A 20,338-nucleotide genomic window follows, 5' to 3' on the forward strand; every position below is an offset into this window, starting at 1 on the left:
CTGACTATCCCGGATAACATGATTATCTCGGGATAATTATCCCGAGATAAACTGATTATCCCGGGATAACCTGATTATCTCGGGATAACCTTATCCCGAGATAACCTGATTATCCAGGGATAACCTGATTATCTCGGGATAATTATCCCGAGATAACCTGCTTATCCCGGGATAACCTGATTATCTCGGGATAATTATCCCGGATAACCTGATTATCCGGGATAACCTGATTATCTCAGGATAATTATCCCGATAACCTGATTATCCCGGATAATTTTCAAAAAAATATTTGTTACATGTCACCCATGAGGCTCCGTATCATCATGATCATTAAAATGTTATAACATTTTGGGGAATGTTTTAAAACATTTTAATCATTTGTTTGTATTTACTGGGAGTTCAATTAAATGTTTAAATGTCCATTAAATGTTTATAATATAAACATTTAATGGACATTTAAACATTTATGGTTTTCTACAATTTTACAAAAAATACAGAAAATTAGAAATTAATTTGCTGAAAATCACACAAATGTCAATATAAAACTTGAAGCAAATTGAACGAAATTTCAAGCATGTGCCGCTTTCGACTTATAAATGACAAGCATTTTTCAAAATTACACAACAACAAAAAATTTGTGGCTTTCACGTCCGTCGCCTTTCGCGGGTTATCTGCCGCTACTATGTGAGCCAGCCTTAAAGGCCCATTCAGTGATCCCAGCGTGTAACAAAATTAAAGTTGTTGCCTAAAACTGAAAGATAACTCATTAAAATTAACATTAGGTATTGTTTGCTACAAAACATTTGGTAACAAACAAGGGAAACGGCAGCATTGACAAAGCTGAAGCCCCATTCAAATACATGTAGTAAATTTCTGTACTTGAAGCCAAATTGTAACAAGTTCCATAAAAAGATAGATTAGTATTTCCTTTCCATAACATGTTAGCTTTTACTGTCAGATATGTCCCCTTTTTCTTTTGAGCCGAACAACTGAGGTAAAACAAAAAAATGTGTATCACTCGGTTGTGCTGCGACACGGTCCTTTGATGTGTGTATTACCGTCCCTGTGGTATTGTTACGAATCTAGTTTTCAGGTTTTTCAGGTTTCTCACCATCTGAGCTGGGCTATAAATTTTCTGGAATACTGCCCTCATTTGAAATTGGAGGGATATTTAAATTGGGTGTCAAGCGAGGGCGACAAATTTTGTTTGAAGTTGACAATCATTTTGGGATCAATATTTTGCACCTGGTTTTTTGTTTCTTTGTGTGCTTGATGGGGTGCTTGGGCTGTTTGGTTTTGCTGTACTCGTGTTGCTGATCAGTCTGAGTTTTTGTTTTGCCAGCCATGCATGCAGATCTAAAGGTAAAGAAGTGATGCATTATTACTTATTTTGGTACATGTAGAAATGAATTGTTGTTTATTATGGGTTAAGCTTATAGTACTTGATGATGTTTGACCAGGGACCTTGTATACACGGTCCCTGGTTTGACACAGGTTATGTTAGCAAGATTTGTTTTTCCCAATGAACAAGATTTTGGCTAGACCGTTTCAATTTTGTTGATGAACTAATTGTGAATGTTGTTGAGCTGTTGTTGTTCTGAGATTTGTAGCATGAATCATGTTGTTTTCCCATTGAACAACTGACGCGACGAAGCCACAGCGGTTTGGACCTATAGCTGCCCTTTGTGCTGAGGAGAAAATTATATTCTCAGTTTTAAAATTGTTTTTATTCATTTCTCCAGTAGATTAAATTACTCGAGGTGATGAGTTGGCATATTTGTGGTGGGGGGGGGGGGGGTCAGACACGAGCCAATTCTACCTAAAAGCGGCCAGCCTTATTTCTGCGCATTCAAATTGCATTGTATTGCATCGTGATTTCATTTGTGTCTATGCTAATTATGTTTACACAACATGAACTCACGTGTTTTCAATCAAATTCGCCGATAATAGGGGATCAAAAGCGATCGGAATGTTACAAAAGTACAGATCGCATTCAGCTTACTTCATATGAGATGATTTTTGGAAAAATACGGCATAATTTGTCAGGGTGCTTGCGGAATGCCATGCAGTTAAATACTAAAACGTTGCGGCAATTCATGATTGACAACTAAAAATCGGCGTGTCGTCGTATCCACTTACCCTGTGTAAAGATAGTCACTTGTGCTGAGCATGAAATTGGTCACTTATCGCTCACTGTTCAAAATGTGACATCTACACCAATTACAGTCCCCGAAACTGTCTACTTTTTAGCCGACCTCAATTCCGAAACATTTAGTGATAGTTAAAAATGCGATCCCCAACCCTTTGGTTACCTTTGGACGAATTTTTCGAAATCTCCGTGGAGTCTCCGTGTCTGAAATTCCCCGGTACAAACATCGAACATGTCGCAATTCTCAGTTCTCGGTGATGATACTATATCCGCATCGCTGTTTTCATACATGAATATGCATATCTCTGACCCCTGTAAGGTCAAAAACGTGGCGTTGATTTCAACCAATCCGATCCACCGTTTAATAAGCAGCTTGATACTGACGTCATATCTGAGGTGACCAGGAGGCAGGAGCTACCATTTTGGTAAACTGAACTCGACTCGTGCGTTCTTTTGGTTCACATAAATCGAACAAAATTTTCAATAACGGGTAATAGTATGATTTCAATTTTTATTAATGAAGTTACTTGTAGTTTTGAGGAATGACAAAGTTGTTTTTTTTTTTTTAGATGTTTGTTTCAACTGATGATGTAGGATCGCAAGGTGAGTGAATTCGTGAAGAGATTTGCTTGTTTGAGTGATAGTAGGATACGGGATGTAGGCTAGTCCTCTGTGTTTGACCGGCTCCGACGTCTCAATTCACAACGTCTCAATTCGTACCTGCTTACCAGACAGCAATACTGCGTATTGCTGTATGGAACCAGATATAGTATCCACTCACTACGTCCTCACAAAAGCTTTGTGTTGATTACGTAATGTGTTATGTGTTTCTCTACCTATGGCGCTCTAGCTGATATACAGCAAGATAATGTAAGATAGTGTAAACCTGTATTTTAGCTAGAGTATCTCGAGCTAGGGGGGTTTAGAGTTTTAAAGACTTGAAAATAAATTATTTGCCTGGCAAAATTAACTGGGCGTGGCAGGTCTAAAGCTTCGAGAATATTTGCCTGGTAAAATCTAGGCGTGTCAAGTCTAATTAAATTTCGTTTATTTGTTTTCCATCAGTTGAATCTTCCTCTGCATTTTATTTTTCAAAATTTGTTTGTGTTTTGGGGTTTTCATTCATGCATGCTTAACACATTGAAGTTGATAGCTGGGCGGTTGCCGTGACCTTTGAGAATGATGCGTTTACCCGGTCTCACATTTTATTTTTAGGTCGTAGCCAAAGATATTGTAATAGTATAGCTAGATTCGAAATACTGTACATTTTCACGTAACCTCTTTCAACTCATTTACATACTTTTGGGTACCAGGATCGTATTCTGATTCGTTGAATTTCTAATTAGCATACTTAGTTTTAGGATACCTCCATATTTGGTTTTACCTAATTAATTATTAATGAACCGTACATTGTTCACCTCGTGACGTCATGAGCTTGTCTCTTGTCCGATGCGAAACACGAGAACATTTGCACTTTTCTTTCCATTACTGTTATATCGTGAAATACCATATCATGATATAGCGGAGGTGTTAGTAGTTTTTATGTTGGAAAAATATTTCTGCCAATAACCCCATGTTGATAATGGCTAAATGCTGTATTAATTCTGGAAAGGGTCCGGCGATTTGTCCGCCTTTTTTTCCAGACAACTTGACCTTTTGAGGGTCATTTAGTAGACTTACTTACCAGTCATTTTTGTTATGCAGCTGCAGTTCGCATATATATTGGAAAGTGAACTTCCACGACGTGGTGCGAACATTCTTGCCGTACCTTTTTTGATTCATTTACATGCATGTTTCAGCCGGGACGGTTACGTTTGCGGCCACGCATCGATATACATAATGCAGTTGTCTTAGTAATATACAGGGTGTGTAAGAAAACATAGGGTGAAAAGCTAAAAATACACATTTTTATTATTTTATTAATTATGTTACTGCATGTAAAAAAATTACAGGCAAGTAGCATTATTATGATGTAAAAAATAAGATACAACCTGGTCGACATCCCCTGGAACTAGTCCGAATAATCAGACCCAGAACAAAATATTAAAGCTTATTAATTTCTGACATGATCGTGTTCTGGGTCTGAACTGTTTTCATTCGAAATTTTGATTGCCAATTTGGACAAAAGAAGCACATGGTCCTACTTCACAAGTTTTTTAATCCCTTATTCATGTTGCGTGAATCACTCTATTGTGGACCATCTTTTTGATACTTGAGTATTTGGACAAGCGGAACAGTTTTGACAGGCCTTTTGTCTACCTCTCTGTTTGTAAACAAACGAGGAGGTCGAAATTGTCCTCCTCGGCGAATACGAAAGTCAGCGTAATAGTACGGCACTACCCTGGAACCACTACGGTACATGTCTCAGCTCGCATCATCCACCAACGGCGGCCACATCTCAAGATTCTTTGTTCCACACACCCACTCTTCAACGCATGCCACCTCGTCCTTCCCTCTCTCCATCCGGGATTGGAACCCTCTGCTATTAGACCTGGCTTCACAGCCATCCCTTAAGTAATCTCATCAGCAGGATTTTTACCAACACCTGTATATTTGCACCTGTTTTTTCAACTTTCCTGTTGTCTTAAAGTTTAAACTTTGTTTAAAAATCAAACCTACAGGGTGTAACAATACAATTTGTACACTTTTAAAATAAAAAGCTTTTTTTGTTTGATATTTATATGACTATCAAGATAAGTTCTTTAGCGACCAGATAAGCTTTGATCCAATAAAATCGATGATATACAAGTGAAGATATGGCCAATTATGTAACCTGGTCTTCAAACCGCTTGGGCCACTTGGACGGTGCTCTTATGATATGTAGTTTTAAACAATGGGGTATTCGAAGTAGTAGAAATGATTACATAATAGAATATCTCCTTGAGTTTTTGAAAGTCAAAACTAAGCACTGACATAACAACCTCATTTACTAACAAGAATTTGTCTTTAAAAAGACAAAGTTCACGGATCAGGTGTATTGTACTCTACTATGGTCTAACTTTCAGTATTATTATACTAACCCACAGATAATAACCTACTCTGCACTGATTTAACAATAAATATTGAAATTTGAGGCATACATGATACTTGCATCTTGACCATGTTGACTCTGTAAAATAATTTTGATTGGTACCCGTCTGCTTTGATGTTCATTGAAACCCCCGGTCTACTTCTTCCAATTGCAACATTGGATCTACTAAAAATAACCAGAATGTAAGGTTTGATGACCTCTTATGACATTAATCAGTAGATTAGGTGGATCTTATTTTACATTTTGGGATTGCAGTCTTGTCCATAATCACTGAAAACCGATGGGTACCAATTATTTTGATACACCCTCTATCAGCCCATCAGATGCTATTTCCCATTCAACACCCCATTCCTTTTTAAAAGAAGTATTATTTGGAAGCAAATCGCCTATGTGTTTCAGGAACACTGCATGTTGGTAATATCTCAAATTATTTTGTTGAATAGTTTCCTATACCATAGACTCTGAATCAGAGTCTATGCCTATACTGTCTATAATACAGATGCTTTGTTTTTGTCAGGGATATCTGATATCCCAGCTTTTATTGACACCAATTTTGTAGCATGCAGAAAATATAAAATTGGATATGTTTATACACACATTGCTTGGTTATCACATGAGTCAATAAACAATCAATTAACTAACAGTGTTCAATTAACTATAGAGAATGGACTTACTTTTGTGCGCTGTAGTTATATTCTGAAGTAAATCGCCTATTGCTGCTTGCTGAATACAGATGATGTCTTATCACTAAATAAATAAAATTATAGCTAATTATACTGACCATGGTGACCTGCTTAACCAATCAGTTATGTGTATTGTCAGCATGTGATTGCTATAAGCCAATTGAAAATATGTTTAATAAAAAAGGCTAAAAATTTCCTACTCTGAGAAGATTAATTGTGCTAAATTGTCCTTGCCATGGGGATTAGATAAAGGCATACAAACGAGGGTATGAGATCATTAGGAATTATTTCCTAGCCTCTTAACCACATGAATGGTGGGGTACAACATAGACTCTCGACACATGGTATGTAAGGGATAAACTGTGCATATGAGATGTGGGTGCAAATGGTTTCAATGTTCACTAGCGTGAACAAAAATCGTGGCTGCAGCTCAACAACTTCAACCCCAATTCACGTTGGAAGAGCGTATTTTTAAGGTTGTGACATTCGGTAGCACATGGAGTCAAGCAGAAACCATAAGATTGTTTATAGCTCGTTTTCCAAACTCACGTCTCCCATCAAGGCATACAATTACATGTAACTATGACTGGCAAGAGTGGTCGCCCAGAACACCTAGAAGCCCAGCTGAACTTAATTTCAACATTTTATTGTTTTGTACTTATGGATGCAAAAACTGTTCTCAGTTTTACCAATGATATCTCAGGGATATGAGAAATTACTTTATTTATAAGATAATTTGAAAGAAATTTCATAAAACAACAACATCTGTTTCATAATTTATATGAAGAAACACCACATAATTCTTTTGTGTCAGTTCTTTGATGTTTAATTAAGAAATAAAGGGTAATGCATGATCCTTTACACGCAAATAATGTGTCCGAGGCAGTAAAAACGTAAATAATGGGTTCGGCGCAGCCTCACCCATTATTTACGTTTTTACTGCCGAGGACACATTATTTGCGTGTAAAGGATAATGCTGCACCCTTTATTTCTATTCTATTACCACAAAATTGTCCAAAAATGAGCCGAAAAGGGAGCAAACTCTTCCTTGTTTTACGTCAACAAATTTAGTGGCCCCTGAACGAGCATTGTTGTAATCAAGGGATTCCCAATGACGTCACCATCATGATGTCATGTTTGCCACGCGCGCTGCTGAGACTCTTAGTGAGAGATATTATTTACGATGCTAAAAAATCATGACACAACGATACAGTATCACACTCGAAAATACAGATTTCAATATTTCAATTTTCAACTAACTTTTTTAATATCGTAGATAATTTTTAAAAATCTTGGCGAAACTAGCTTTAATGTGCCAACTTTGAAGCATTTTAACAGCCTCACAAAATGTGCGTAACGCATAATATGTCGATCCAAGAGCACATCAAAAAGGTCACGGATCGGTCAACAATGGATCATTAATGTTTTATGCAAAACGTATTTACAATCACAAACACTTTTATCCAATGACAGCATTTCTTCACGGTACGCGATACAGTGGAACCGCACAGTGAATGTTGAGCAGCAATCAGCTTCAGTTCAGTCAATGCAATGTCTGGAATTCTTTATATTAAATTAAATTTATTCGTGGAACTGGAACAATTTGAACACAATTTTCAACAGAGGAAATAATACCATGTCCATGGAACTATGTCATAGTGTCTATTATTATTTGGGTAAGTGGACTGTTACATTTCCGTGAAAAATACATCCAGAAAAAAGGACAGGAGCTTGACTATAATCAAATGCAGCAAACCTTTGACGAGCGCGACTACCGCGATGTTGTAAATTCGGAGCTCAACAACGCGTACGGCGCACAGTTCATTCATAAATTTCCACTCGGCAACAGCAGATTGCCTCAGCAGCCAATCAGACACAAGTGCGTCCAACACAGTAAATACGCGATGTATACTTAAAATACGCGCTCGTCAAAGGTTTACTGAATTTGATTATAGGTACTGCGTGAAGTGAGGCAGTGCTCAAGACCGCTGCAGTAGCTGTTGGTATAGCTTCTGACCGCTGCAGGCCTATGGCTCCCGTGGCTTGACTAGGCTGAGGCTCTCCCGGTACCGTGGCATGTTGGGTAGGTGTCAGGGTAGGTGAAGCTGTTGACATGCTTGACAAGGTATGCGATATATTTCTTGCCCTCTCTGGGTACGGTGCATACGTGCTGTGTAACTGCGGACACTCGCCTCATTCTTATGGCCTGTTATGGCCATAATCTGTTGCGTGTCATAACCAGCCCGGTCCAGTTGCACACAGGTTGTTGCGCGAACGCAGTCATTGGTATATCTGTTGGATAAGCCAGCCGACTGCGACAGGTCAGACATCATCTTGCCCAGGGTTTTAGAGCGTACAGGGGCATTATTGTACCATGGACCTTGCTTGGGGATGTCTGGTTTGGGGCGTTGGAATAGAGCATCATGACCTGGATGTAACTTGCTTATGTAAAACATAAAAGAGCGTACAGGACAGTTTTCTTTGTCTTGTGGTGTTTCATGCATGGTGGCATGAGTCTGGTAGTCGTCATTTGCATGGTTTTTTTCAGCTTCTCTGAAGTTAGGTGTTACATAGGCCTACTTTAGTCCCTTGGGATCAGACTTCACCGTAAAGGAACTCTTAGTGAGCTGCCTTGGACCTTCGCGACCCCTTCTCCCAAACTGATAACTTACTTATATCAAAGCACACCTTCTTTTGAAGGGCAGCAGGTGAAGCGTAACCCATAACTGTAGACTGGCGTAACTTGATCAAGTCCTCTTCAACAATAGGTTGATGGTGTTTGCTCCGGTCACACCCTTCTCGTTTCAACTTCTTGATGAGACCTAGAAGTATAGTAGCTGATTGCTGGACGTAAACTCTTTGTCCGTCATGATGGTAAATTGACGATGAAATGGGGGGTTCCTGAGGTACCTGTTTAGGCCAGACCGTAAACTAATTAGTGCCGGTTTGCTGTATGGCTTCCCACTCCGTGTCCGTGCTTCAGCATAGAAGGAACGTAGCAATGAGTTTAGTTGTGTGGATGTCCTGTCCTCAAAGTTCTCACCTTGTCCCCTCTGTTTCATCCAATCTAGAAGACTATCCTTGAGTTTTATTTAAACAGGCCTAGTCGAGCCTAGCCTGGCCTAAAAAGCTTATAGTAACGCCAAAACACACATTAGCACTTTGGCTATTGCAAACCTACTGACTTTCCTTGAGTTTTAAACAGGCCTACTCGAGCCTAGCCTGGCTTAAATAGCTTATAGTAATAGTTAATAAAATATAGGTCCTGATGATGATATGTTTGATTTGACCTTGCTATTGAGTTTACAAATTACAATCATGATATTTAAATAGGCATGACTTCCAAAAATAAAACAATATGTAGGCTAATTTTTATGCGATGTACTAATGTAATGGACCTCGGGCCTAGTCATGCATGCATGCATTGCATGCAGGACAGTAGGAGTAGAACTAGCCGGGGTTAACTATTTTTAAGGCATGGAGTCAGTCAACTTTAAAATTAATTTGGAAATGATTTTGCTTTTTATTACTATTTTTTATTATAATTTTTTACCTTTTAAAACCTAAACAGCCCACGTAGTTTGCTTCATTGTAGCCTTTTCATTCCTCGCCTCTTCAATTTTCTCCAGTTCCTCGATCGTCTGAAACTTTCTTAAATCTTTCAGATGCTTCTGGTCCGTCCATGTCGAATTGTAAATCAAATGTGGGCTTAGGAGTAGGAGGTGTATCTTCGGCCATGGATTGGACACTGATGATGATTGTATAGGCCTACAATATTGATTAATTTCAATGTTTACTATTGGATCTACGTGAATGACTGTCAAGACTTGAAATTTTTCGTAACAGACTATAAACAGTTTAACTGAGAACCGGCGTCTTCCTTTATCCATGTTCAGGGGCCACGTAATTATCGTAATTAAAGGGCTCTCACGTGACGCGTTAACAAATCAGAGAGCGTGATTCTGAATAATGGGTCGTGGGGGTAATTGAATGCACGATAAGCATATCTACGCGGTTCAAACATGATTTGCGCAAACATGTTTGAACCGCGAAAGTGGCCCAACACGTTTTCTGAACGATTTAATCAATCGGACATAACTTTTGAACCCAAGCTAGTAAAGAAACCCAACTAAACGTCTTCTTTTAGCCAAGATATTACTGATTGTATTGCATATAACATTTGGGTCATAACTTATTTAGTTTTTCCTGAGAAGTCAAAATGCAATTGTATAAATTGCTACACCCTGTATAGCTCATTCTAGTCCGGTACCCAGGTTCTAGTTTGTAGGCCTACATTTTAAGTGCATAGAACTTTTAATTTACTTAATGCTTAAAATGCTATTTATTTGCACATGCATGAGTCCTTTTTGGAAAAATCTAAATACATGTATATTTTACACAATCTGTATAGACCCTATGCAAATAAACCAACCGAAACGGAACGGTGTAAAAATTGAAATGGCAGCCATGATGCTAGTGGACAGTTCTAAGCAGTTCTAAGATGACAGAACAGTAGCGTAGCGTGAGTCATCCTATTAAGGGGAAGGTACCGACCATGATTGGGGTGAGGGAACCATGTCTGATGGGGGTGGGGGGCAAAAAACATTTTTCGGCCATTTCCTATGGGATTTTCTCAATTTCAAATCGATTGGGGCACGGGGTGCACGTTGACGCTACGCCACTGTGACAGAGGGACAAGTCTCTAGATCGATTCCACAACCATTCATACCTACACCTATTTTATAACATAATATAATAGAACCGAAACTATTTTAAAAGTTTAGAAATATAAAGATAAATGTAGAATTACAACTTTTATTGATTGATTGATTCAAGATAGATTGATTTACTGACTTATTGATTGAATCAGTTATTATTAAATTTATATACAGGGTGTCCCAGAATGATTTATACCGTGTTTGAACAAAATATCAAAAATATATAGTCAACAGTGTGTCTAATTTTATTAAGTGCAATGCAATGACACATACTTATTCTGTGAATTTCATGGAAATAGCTTGATTCGTTTTGGCGTCACGTTGATATTTAATACTGAAAATGGACGAAAACTGCATGCGTGTAATTTACAGCGCAAAGGCTTCATAACACATGGATCCTTTATCACCATCGTCCAGCCACACTATGTCGTATATTGGAGAAATCCTACATTCTTTTATAGGAAATACACCAAATTTGGCACAGATGTAGAGCTGACAACGCTGAATAATTCTTGATATGGGATTAAGTGAAACATTTCAATATGACTTCAGATATTTAGGTTGAAAAACGTACGTTTTATGCGATTTTTACCACAATTTTTACCCAAAAATGTCATTATTACAGAGGATATAACTTCCTCAAGGATCCTCCGCAGTAAATTATAATCTTCTCCTTACGTAGCTGTGGGTTTGCCAATATACTGTGGACATAAACGCTGTGACACTAAGGACGAACCTTCTCTATACGATCCATCTTTGCCGGCATTTCAAATGATGAAACTCACACACCTCAATAATTGTCTTCAAGATTGCCGCCAAAAAAAAAAAATAGTAAAGGTCACTCAAGCTAAGTATACGATTCGTATCTCTGCCGAATTCATTTATCGCACTTATGCGCGATTCGTCCAAATCAAAATTTCAATAACTACGTCGAGGAGTAAGATTTACCATTAATTTTTTGTGGAAATAAAAGACAACCTGAAACATAATCATAAGCATACAAAAACTCAATTTACTCAAAATTCTCGATTCGTCACTCTGCCGAATTCATAACGATAACTAGTACCTAAATTATTTGGCTTACTGTAGTCTCTTTAATAGCACTGTCCATTCAAGAGCTGTAGGCATTCTTGTATTGTTTGTAAAATGTTTTGTCAAATAAAATACGTCTTAAAAATATTATGTGTTCATTTATCATATTTTTGTCTCTTTCTGTTTGTTACAAGTAATCAGAAAATATCATAAAAAAATATTCAATAAATATCAATTCATCGTATCGTGTCCCCCCTGCTGGTTTGATTAATTATTAATATAGCGCCACCACTTTTCCCGATCGAACCTTTCATAAATCACTATATACTTGACATGATCAAGATGAAAGACGGCCGAATCTACTTAATATTCATGTTGACAGTTCGAGATTAATATTCATATTCACATTGCGGACCAATCAGAATACTTCGGTGTAACGCTTGATCTCTTAGATAGATGGGGTGAGCAACGAAGGCGGTTTTTTATCTGACCAAAATGTCACACCGTCGCCAGGGCAGATTGGTCGCTAGGGCAGCATGACGTCGGAGCCTGGACAGATAAAAATCTGTAAAAAGTTTTAAGAAATTGTGGGCGGGGCGAAGGGTCGGCGGCGAAACACAAAGAGATTTGGCAGGCACACACATCGACGGATTTCAATTTCAGCGGAGTTTGTCAACAAAGATGAACCAAATGGCCGGGCCAAATGGATATATTTTATTGCTGCAGAATCGGGCACACGGCAGAAACAAGGTATTTAAAACATTATACTTGTTTTTGGAATCGAATGTTGATAAAAGCGAAATTAGAAACTGATTTTTGCGGGTAAATTTTGAGGACATCGGATACAAAGGTTTTTTTTTTTTTTTTTTTTTTTAACCAGTCAAAACTTCCGGGTCATGCCATGGTAAATTAATACGGATGTGCATTCCTGTCGCCTGATGTATGATCGAAATCATGATTGACCATTCCTTTGAGTACACAAACCTTTCCACTAGCCTTGTTGTCTGCAGTTGTCTGTCGTGAGCTGAAGCCGGGGCTGAATTCTGAGAGAAATGTGACTGTCTGATCGGCCTGACTGAGTCCCGCCCGGTCCCGGGCCAATGTTCTTCTTCTTCTTCTTAAGTACGTCGACAGGGCGGCTTTATTTATATGCCACATTTCGTCAACTTAATGTATGGGGTACTCGCGCGCAAAAGAAATAAAAAGGGGGGAATGGCAAAAGGATAAGGCTGGATATCAGTCTAAGTGCTGTGCATGTGCTGTGCTGAAATGGATTGGTATCTAACGTGCTGCTCTGGTATGGGTTGGTAGTGCTTGAAGCTGCTGCTTGAAGGCGTCGATTGAGGGCGCTCCAGCTACTTCTTTGGGCAACTCATTCCATTCTCTCAATGTCCGGGGGAAAAAGGAGAGCCGGTGGACATCCTTTTTGATGAAATCATTTCTCAGACTGTGTTTGTGCTTCCCTCTAGTACTGATAGTCTGTTCTGCTGCTTCCAGGTAGTTGGTCTTGTCTATACCTACAAGGCCATTGAGGATCTTATACAGCATAGTCAATCTGCTGTTTTTCCTACGATCTTCCAATGTGCTCCATTCCAAGTGTTCAAGCATGGAAGTTACACTAGCGTCTCTCTTGAAATTATGGACACAGAATCTGGCTGCCCGTCTCTGGATCCTTTCCAAGCTGTTGATGTCTTTCTTCACATGCGGATCCCATACGCAACTAGCATATTCCAGAACTGGTCTCACTAGTGTCTTATAAGCAGCTGTTTTCACTTTCTTGGAGCAAAACCAGATGTTTCTTTGCAGGAATCCCAGTACTCTACTGGCTTTTGTGGTCACCTTTTTATGTGTTCTTTCCACTTCATGCTGCTTTCTAGTTCAGCTCCCAGGTATGGATGTGATTTAACTTGGTCAAGTTCCTTGCCACAGAAGATGATTGGTTTCGATGGAGGATCACGCTTAGTTGAGACTTGAAGGATGGAGCATTTAGATGGATTAAATGACATCTGCCACTTGTTCTGCCATTCTTCAAGTTCTAGAAGATCTTTCTGAAGAGAGTCAATGTGGGCGGATGTTTTCCCTGAAGAATAAACTAAGCAATCATCTGCAAAGAGTCTGGTCTGCAAAGAGTCTGTTTAATTTTGTAAGCTTACATGTTTGTAAATGTAATTGTGAGATGCACTGGCATGTGCTTATGTTCATGTCGTGATGTTACATGTTAACATGGACGTTATTCATGTATTCATTTAATATGTTCATGAGCTTACACGTATTCCTGACATTGTCCTTGACGTTGACCTGTCCTTGGCCTTGCTGAGGTTAATTAATTAGGTTTCTGCCGGAAATTAAGAACAAAATGGTCTGAGCAATCGGCAACAGCAATAGCCTTTTCCATGGGATCCGCCATCCAGTGGGTCCTGCCGTACTGCATGCCATGGCCATGCGATAGACATTACGTCCTAGATTACGTGGTAGTCGCAACGCGCTGCGCACCTCTTCAGTCAAGCGTCAACGCGGTGATCTTAGCAAATAGCAACAAGGTACTCATACCCACAAGATGGCGGCGTTGGCGTCACAGTCAATGTCAATGACTACCTCTATTGAAAAGTTATAATTTGGTACACCTCAAGTTTGGTAGTGATGTCAATGCTCTTTCGCGGTTGTGCCGCAAGCGTGCTGACAAATCGCCCCTGTGCACATGCGTGTACATGGCGTTTAACTTTACGCGCGCGATTCGATACTGCGGCAAGCATAGACATACCACCTAGAGTATGAGTGCCCATACTTACCATGGCAGTAGGTGAAGCCACGTATCCAAGCTGATTTTGGTCGGGTGGTTGGACGCGGAGAAATAAGCGGTCTTGTCTGGAGAGAAAGACGCGCTGGTTTGCGTGATTGTTGCGCCATATTGCTCGCGTCAAATGCAACATGTTCTGTAGACGCGAACATAATCTGCTTGCTTGCGTCCTTGACCTTGTCAAAGTCACTGGTCTAGACTAGGTACTTGTTTGTCTGGGGCGGCGAGCAAAATAAGCACCTAGGTCACTACCGAACTTGATGAACCAAATTATAGGCCTAACACTAACACTACCATGACTACACGCAATCTAAGGATCATGATTGCATGGAACTGTAAAAGGTACCGGTCATCTTCAAAGCGGCAAGTATGAAACCAGCATAAGACAGCGCGCATGCGCCGACAACAGCAGCACACTTGTAGATCCTTGATGATCGTATGATATTAAGGCCCTTCACAATTAATACTTAGTTTCCTGTTTCAAGTTTGAAAATAAAGGACGAGGCAACTTTTAATTATTAATTATTAATTATCTATTACTTTCTTTATTTTGAAAATATGGTCGTGACTATTATCAACAGTCCATTTGGTCGTTTTGACTAAGACTACGGATTTAATTATTTTACCTTTATAATTGATTTTATACATTAATATTAGTAGGGGACCCTACACTGTTCTTGTTTTATATTCATAATCAAAGTTGAGATGATCAAAAACAGATATCAGCAAATAAAAGTAATTACAAAGTCAATTAAAAGATGAAAATACCTAAATAAAAATTAAATAATTAAATATTTTTCCATTCTTGATTTTGGACGCGCGAGGGAAACAGGAAACTAAGGATCAATTGTAATTGGCCTAATGGGTTTGCGTACTACAAGTGCGCAAGCTAAAAACACGATTCTACTGCTTGGATGTTTGTGCCGGTTAAGAAACAACAGGGATGTCCTTGCAAAAGTAACTTCATTTTTTAGGGGAAAAAACAATTTTACTTACAAACAATTAATCTGGATTTTGTCTTTTGGCTAGATTCAAAATCAAAATATTTGCCAGCCAATCCCCCAGGCCCATCCATTACGACACAATATTGGATAGGCAATGTTAGTCTATAAATGTTAGGGAGCGATCGTTATTTACGACAGGGGGATGGGCATTTTGAGTGTGAACCCGAAATTTTTTTGTTTCTTGAGGGGGGAATGCAAAATTTTTTGTTGAACCAGGAGGGGGGATTTTAAAGTTTTAAATGGAGAAATGCGGGAAAACAGGTACAGGCCATTAGTCCGACACGCCGCTAGTCCGACACTCCGCTAGTCCAGCACGCCGCTAGTCCGACACGCCGCTAGTCCGAATCTGAAATGCACTGCACCAGTCCGACATGCCGCTAGTCCGAATCTAAAATACACTTTGCCAGTCCGACACGCCGCTAGTCCGATAATGAAAAACACTACGCTAGTCCGAAATTGAAAACCACTGCGCTAGTCCGAATCTGGAAAACACTCTTTCAGTCCGAGATTGCGCCGAATCTAAAAATCACTGCGCTAGTACAAAACTGAAAACGATTTTGAAAAGCTCTGCGCTAGTCCGAATTTGAATTGGGGAAACACTGCGCTACTACCGCAGCGCTAGTCTGATATTCGGACTAGCGCAGTGTTTCTCAGATTCGGACTAGCGCAGTGTTTTTCAGCTCTGTAGTTTTCAGTTTCGGACTAGCGCCATGGTTTTCAGTTTCGGACTAGCGCAGTGTCGGACTGAAGAAGTGTTTTCCAAATTTGGACTAGCGCAGTGTATTTCGGATTCGGACTAGCGGCGTGTCGGAATGAAAACTGTGTCTTCAGATTCGGACTAGCGGCGTGTCGGACTGTTGCAGTGGTTTTCATTTTCAAACTAGCGCATGCTTTTTTTCGGACTAGCGGCAGCGCCGTGCTTTTCATTTTCGGACTGACGCACCTCTAAGTATAGGGAATTTGTGTTGTCGGACTAGCGGCGTGTCGGACTGAGCGGTGCACCCGGGAAAACAAGGGCTATCCGAAACTTTTGAGCGGACGCAAATTTTCCTGTCAATATTTTTTCCAAAACGCCCATTCCCCCCTGCTGTAAATAATGATAGGTCCCTTAGTCATATTTTATATTAAATGCTTTTATGTTTGTGTGTGCTTGGTTTGCAGTTGACCCAGCTTATCAATGTGGAAATGGATACAATTGATCTGTTGCTGTAAATTGGTAAGTAGACTACAGTCAACATCAAAACTAAATACAGAAAACAAATTGTTGAAAATTGGGATAAATTGAATCCCACCCAGAGCAAACAACTTCTCTCTTTGTTTTCTCTCTTTATTCCTTCCTTATTTCCCTTCCCGTTGCCAAAAAAACCCTGAGGTGGTTAGGGTTAAGCAGTTTCATACTCATAGCCAAGTCAAGTATTGGGGAAAATGTTCAGAGGATACGAATTGTACAATGTTCAATTCTTTCATTCAGTAAAAGAGTGGAACAACTTGCTTACATCCACCATTAATAAATGCTGCCATTTATACAGCGCCTTTCACATGTATCAAAGCGCTTTAAATTTATTCCGCTGTTGTTAGAATGTGTCAGCTGCCATTCAATGCCTAAAGCATGCTCATACCTTTGGACGGTGCTAAATGGACAATATTCCTAAAAGCTCCCCATTTCACCCCTGGGTAGAGAAAGGCAAGTGAAGTAAAGCGCCTTGTTCGATACAATGGCACAACACGATGGCACTGCTGGGGCTCAAACTTGCAAAACTCTGATTATTGAGGTAGAACCTGTACCGCTGCGCCACCTTGCCCCCGTTACTCATCAGACAACTTCAGCTTTCAAATCTGTTCTAGCTGAATGTTCTGACACAGTACCCTGACTCCAAAAATAGACCTCCCAATCATACCTCCAGTTTAAACTTCTACAGGTAGATATAGAATACAAGATCCAAGAAATTCATTGGTTGAAAATTGAAATTCATGTTGGTAGATTTCATCTATGCATTGCATGTATTGCTCATACATCAAATGGTTTTATAATTCAAGCTTTTTAAATAATCATGTTCTTCTTCTTATTTTTTTGTTTCACAGTGGCATGATGATTTGAAAAAGGGACCTCAGGACATCAATCTACAATGTATCTCATGAATGATAGCTGCCATAAACAAATATGCTTTTTGTATAGAGCGTACATTTTCTTGTTGGTCATTCAATCTACACATTTGGCAAACAATGTTAAAGTATAATGTAAAGTACAAGTATTCAGCAAAAATCAAGAGGTGAAATGAATTATCTTTGGTAATATATTAAAGTGACATTTTATCAGACTATATTTAAGAACTGGAGTGCTAAATTTGTGACTTCACATGAATGAAACTGTATTGTGTGTTTTTTTTAAACTGTTGTGGAAGAGATAGCCCAGTCAAAGGTAAATAAGGGCTTAACCTGAATAACCCACCACTAATTGCAACATAATTCATATAACCACCTAGTACAGACAGGCTGTGAGCTCGACTCCTGTACCGGTTTGATTTGATTTGTGAAATCTTTAAACTACTTCAGTGGCAAGCACTGCTTTCCAAGCAGGCCCTCACACAATGATCTACTGTAAGATGCTTGCTATTAGAGGGGTATCACGGTTTGCGAATAGAACTCGCTCGCTATTTGAGGGGCATTGCGGTTTTGCAAATTGGGCGAGTTCTATTTATCATCCATTCTTTTCAGAAAAACATATTAATATCAATAAAATTCACCAGAAGTCAAAGTAGTGGAACAATGCTTAATTTTTGCATGAATCCAAAATGGCCACTTATGCATGTGTGAGATTTCAAACTTATTCTACTCTGGATAATATCCATAGTTACTCATATAAGGATGAAGAAAAAGTATAGTTTGACCTGTCTCCAACATGAGTTCTTGAGTTATAGGCAAAAAGGTGATAGGTCAAATTTTGGGGTCCACAGGCAGCTACAGTTGAAAAATATTCTAATTTTAATGAAACTGGTTTCAAATTATTCCTTCAGCCCAGTGGCGGAGCCTGGGAGGAAATTCCCCCATTCTGAACTCTTTCCCCCTTGTTCCCCCATTAAAACCCAAAATTAGGGAATTGTCTACTTTTAGGGGCAAATTTCAGCAAAATTTGATGATTTTAGTTTACCCCCACTGCATGTTACCAAAGTAACAACCACCTGAGATATGACAAACTTTTCTTTGTTTAAAATGTTTTTGCAAGCATAGCAATCCGAGTTTGTTTTTCTCACAATCATAGAATTTTTACATCTTTATTCCCTGTGGTACCCAAATTTTGACATTTGACCTTTTTCCCTATTACTCAAGAGCTGTATACTCAATCCCTATGACGAGGGGAATAAATTGGTATCGTCGGCTTTTTAACAAGATTTGACCAACTTTGAAATGTCACCCCTGTATAAGTGGCCATTTTTGATTTATGCCAATTTGGCAATGTTCCTCTTGGATTTTCTGTAATTTTTGATATTTTTGTGTGAGCTTTTAGGAGATGGGTGCATATGTAATAGATTCTGGTGTATTTAGTGGTGGGTCATTTTTTAATTAGACTGGGCTGGTAGGTAATAATTCTGAGACATGCATGGAATGGAACTATAAGTGACCAACTGACTGCTATTTTAGAGTCTGAATTAGGGCTTAGGTTACAGGTAAAAGTGACATTTAGGGTAAGGTTTATGGATTAAAACTAAGTTGCTGTATTTATTGACTAATAACCCTTCAGTTGATAGCACTTTACACTGCATGATCAGCAGTGTGTCTGCTATCTTCAGCACTCTCCGTCATCCTAGGCTATTTAAGGCACTTAATTTTAATGCCCATGTGACCCATCCTGTCTACAAGCTGTAATGTCAGCACCCATCTGGCCACGGGGGCATTAAATTAAGTGCCTGCATTTAAATAGCTTAAGATGACTGTAATATCTAATATCTTCAGTAGATAGTACTTTACACTGCATGATCAACAGTGTGTTTGCTATCTTCAGTAGATAACACCATACACTGTAATCGGTGGTATATCTGTTATCTTCAGTTGATAGCACTTCATACTGCATGATCAGCAGTGTGTCTGTTATCTTCAGTAGATAGCACCATACGGTACACTGTTATCTTCAGTTGATAGCACTTTACACTGCACGATCAGCAGTGTGTCTGTTATCTTCAGTAGATAGCACTATACGGTATGTAATCAGTGGTATATCTGTTATCTTCAGTTGATAGTAGTTTACACTGCATGATCAGCAGTGTGCCTGTTATCTTCAGTAGATAACACCATACACAGTAATCAGTGGTATATACGTTATCTTCAGTTGATAGCACTTTACACCGCATGCTGATCAGTGTGTCTGTTATCTTCAGTAGATAGCACTATACACTGTGTAATCATAGGTCAGTCTAAATATGAAATTACCCACTACTAAATGCAACAGATTCCATTTCACATGCGTCCATCTCCCAAAAGCTTGCAAAAAACATCAAATGACAAATGTCACAGAATATCCAAGTAGTTGTGCTTCTGTGAGATTTTGGTCCTCAATTATGCTCCAGGAACAGCTGCTGAGTGCTCCAGGAAGAGCTGCTCCAAGCATGAATAATCTGGAGTAATATTCTAAGTCCAACATGCTCCAGGAGCATGTTTTGAATGCACAATGCTCAAGGAGCATGTCCAACATATATATGCTCCTGGAGCAGTGTGCATTCAAAACATGCTCTTGGAGCATGTTGGAGTCTGAATATTACTCCAGATTATTCGCAACTGCACTTGGAGCATAATTTTAGGCCAAAATCTCAAAGAGATTTTGGTCCTAAATTATGCTCCAGGAGCAGCTGCTCCAGGAAGAGCTGCACGGAGCATGAATAATCTGGAGTAATATTCTAAGTCCAACATGCTCCAGGAGCATGTTTTGAAT

At 39.2% G+C, this 20,338-nt stretch overlaps 1 protein-coding gene across 1 annotated transcript in view; it reads left to right on the plus strand.

Annotated features, from left to right (window-relative positions):
* Positions 1-1,284: 1,284 nt before the first annotated feature.
* The window catches only part of LOC140135467 (uncharacterized), a 28,406-nt gene continuing 9,352 nt past the window's right edge, over positions 1,285-20,338 (plus strand). The window contains exon 1 of the mRNA XM_072156974.1: positions 1,285-1,362. Coding sequence (XP_072013075.1) covers positions 1,345-1,362 — 18 coding nt within the window. The 5' untranslated portion in view covers positions 1,285-1,344. The remainder of the gene's footprint in view (positions 1,363-20,338) is intronic.

Source organism: Amphiura filiformis, chromosome 16 (genome assembly GCF_039555335.1).
Source record: "Amphiura filiformis chromosome 16, Afil_fr2py, whole genome shotgun sequence".
NCBI classification, from domain to species: Eukaryota; Metazoa; Echinodermata; class Ophiuroidea; order Amphilepidida; family Amphiuridae; genus Amphiura; species Amphiura filiformis.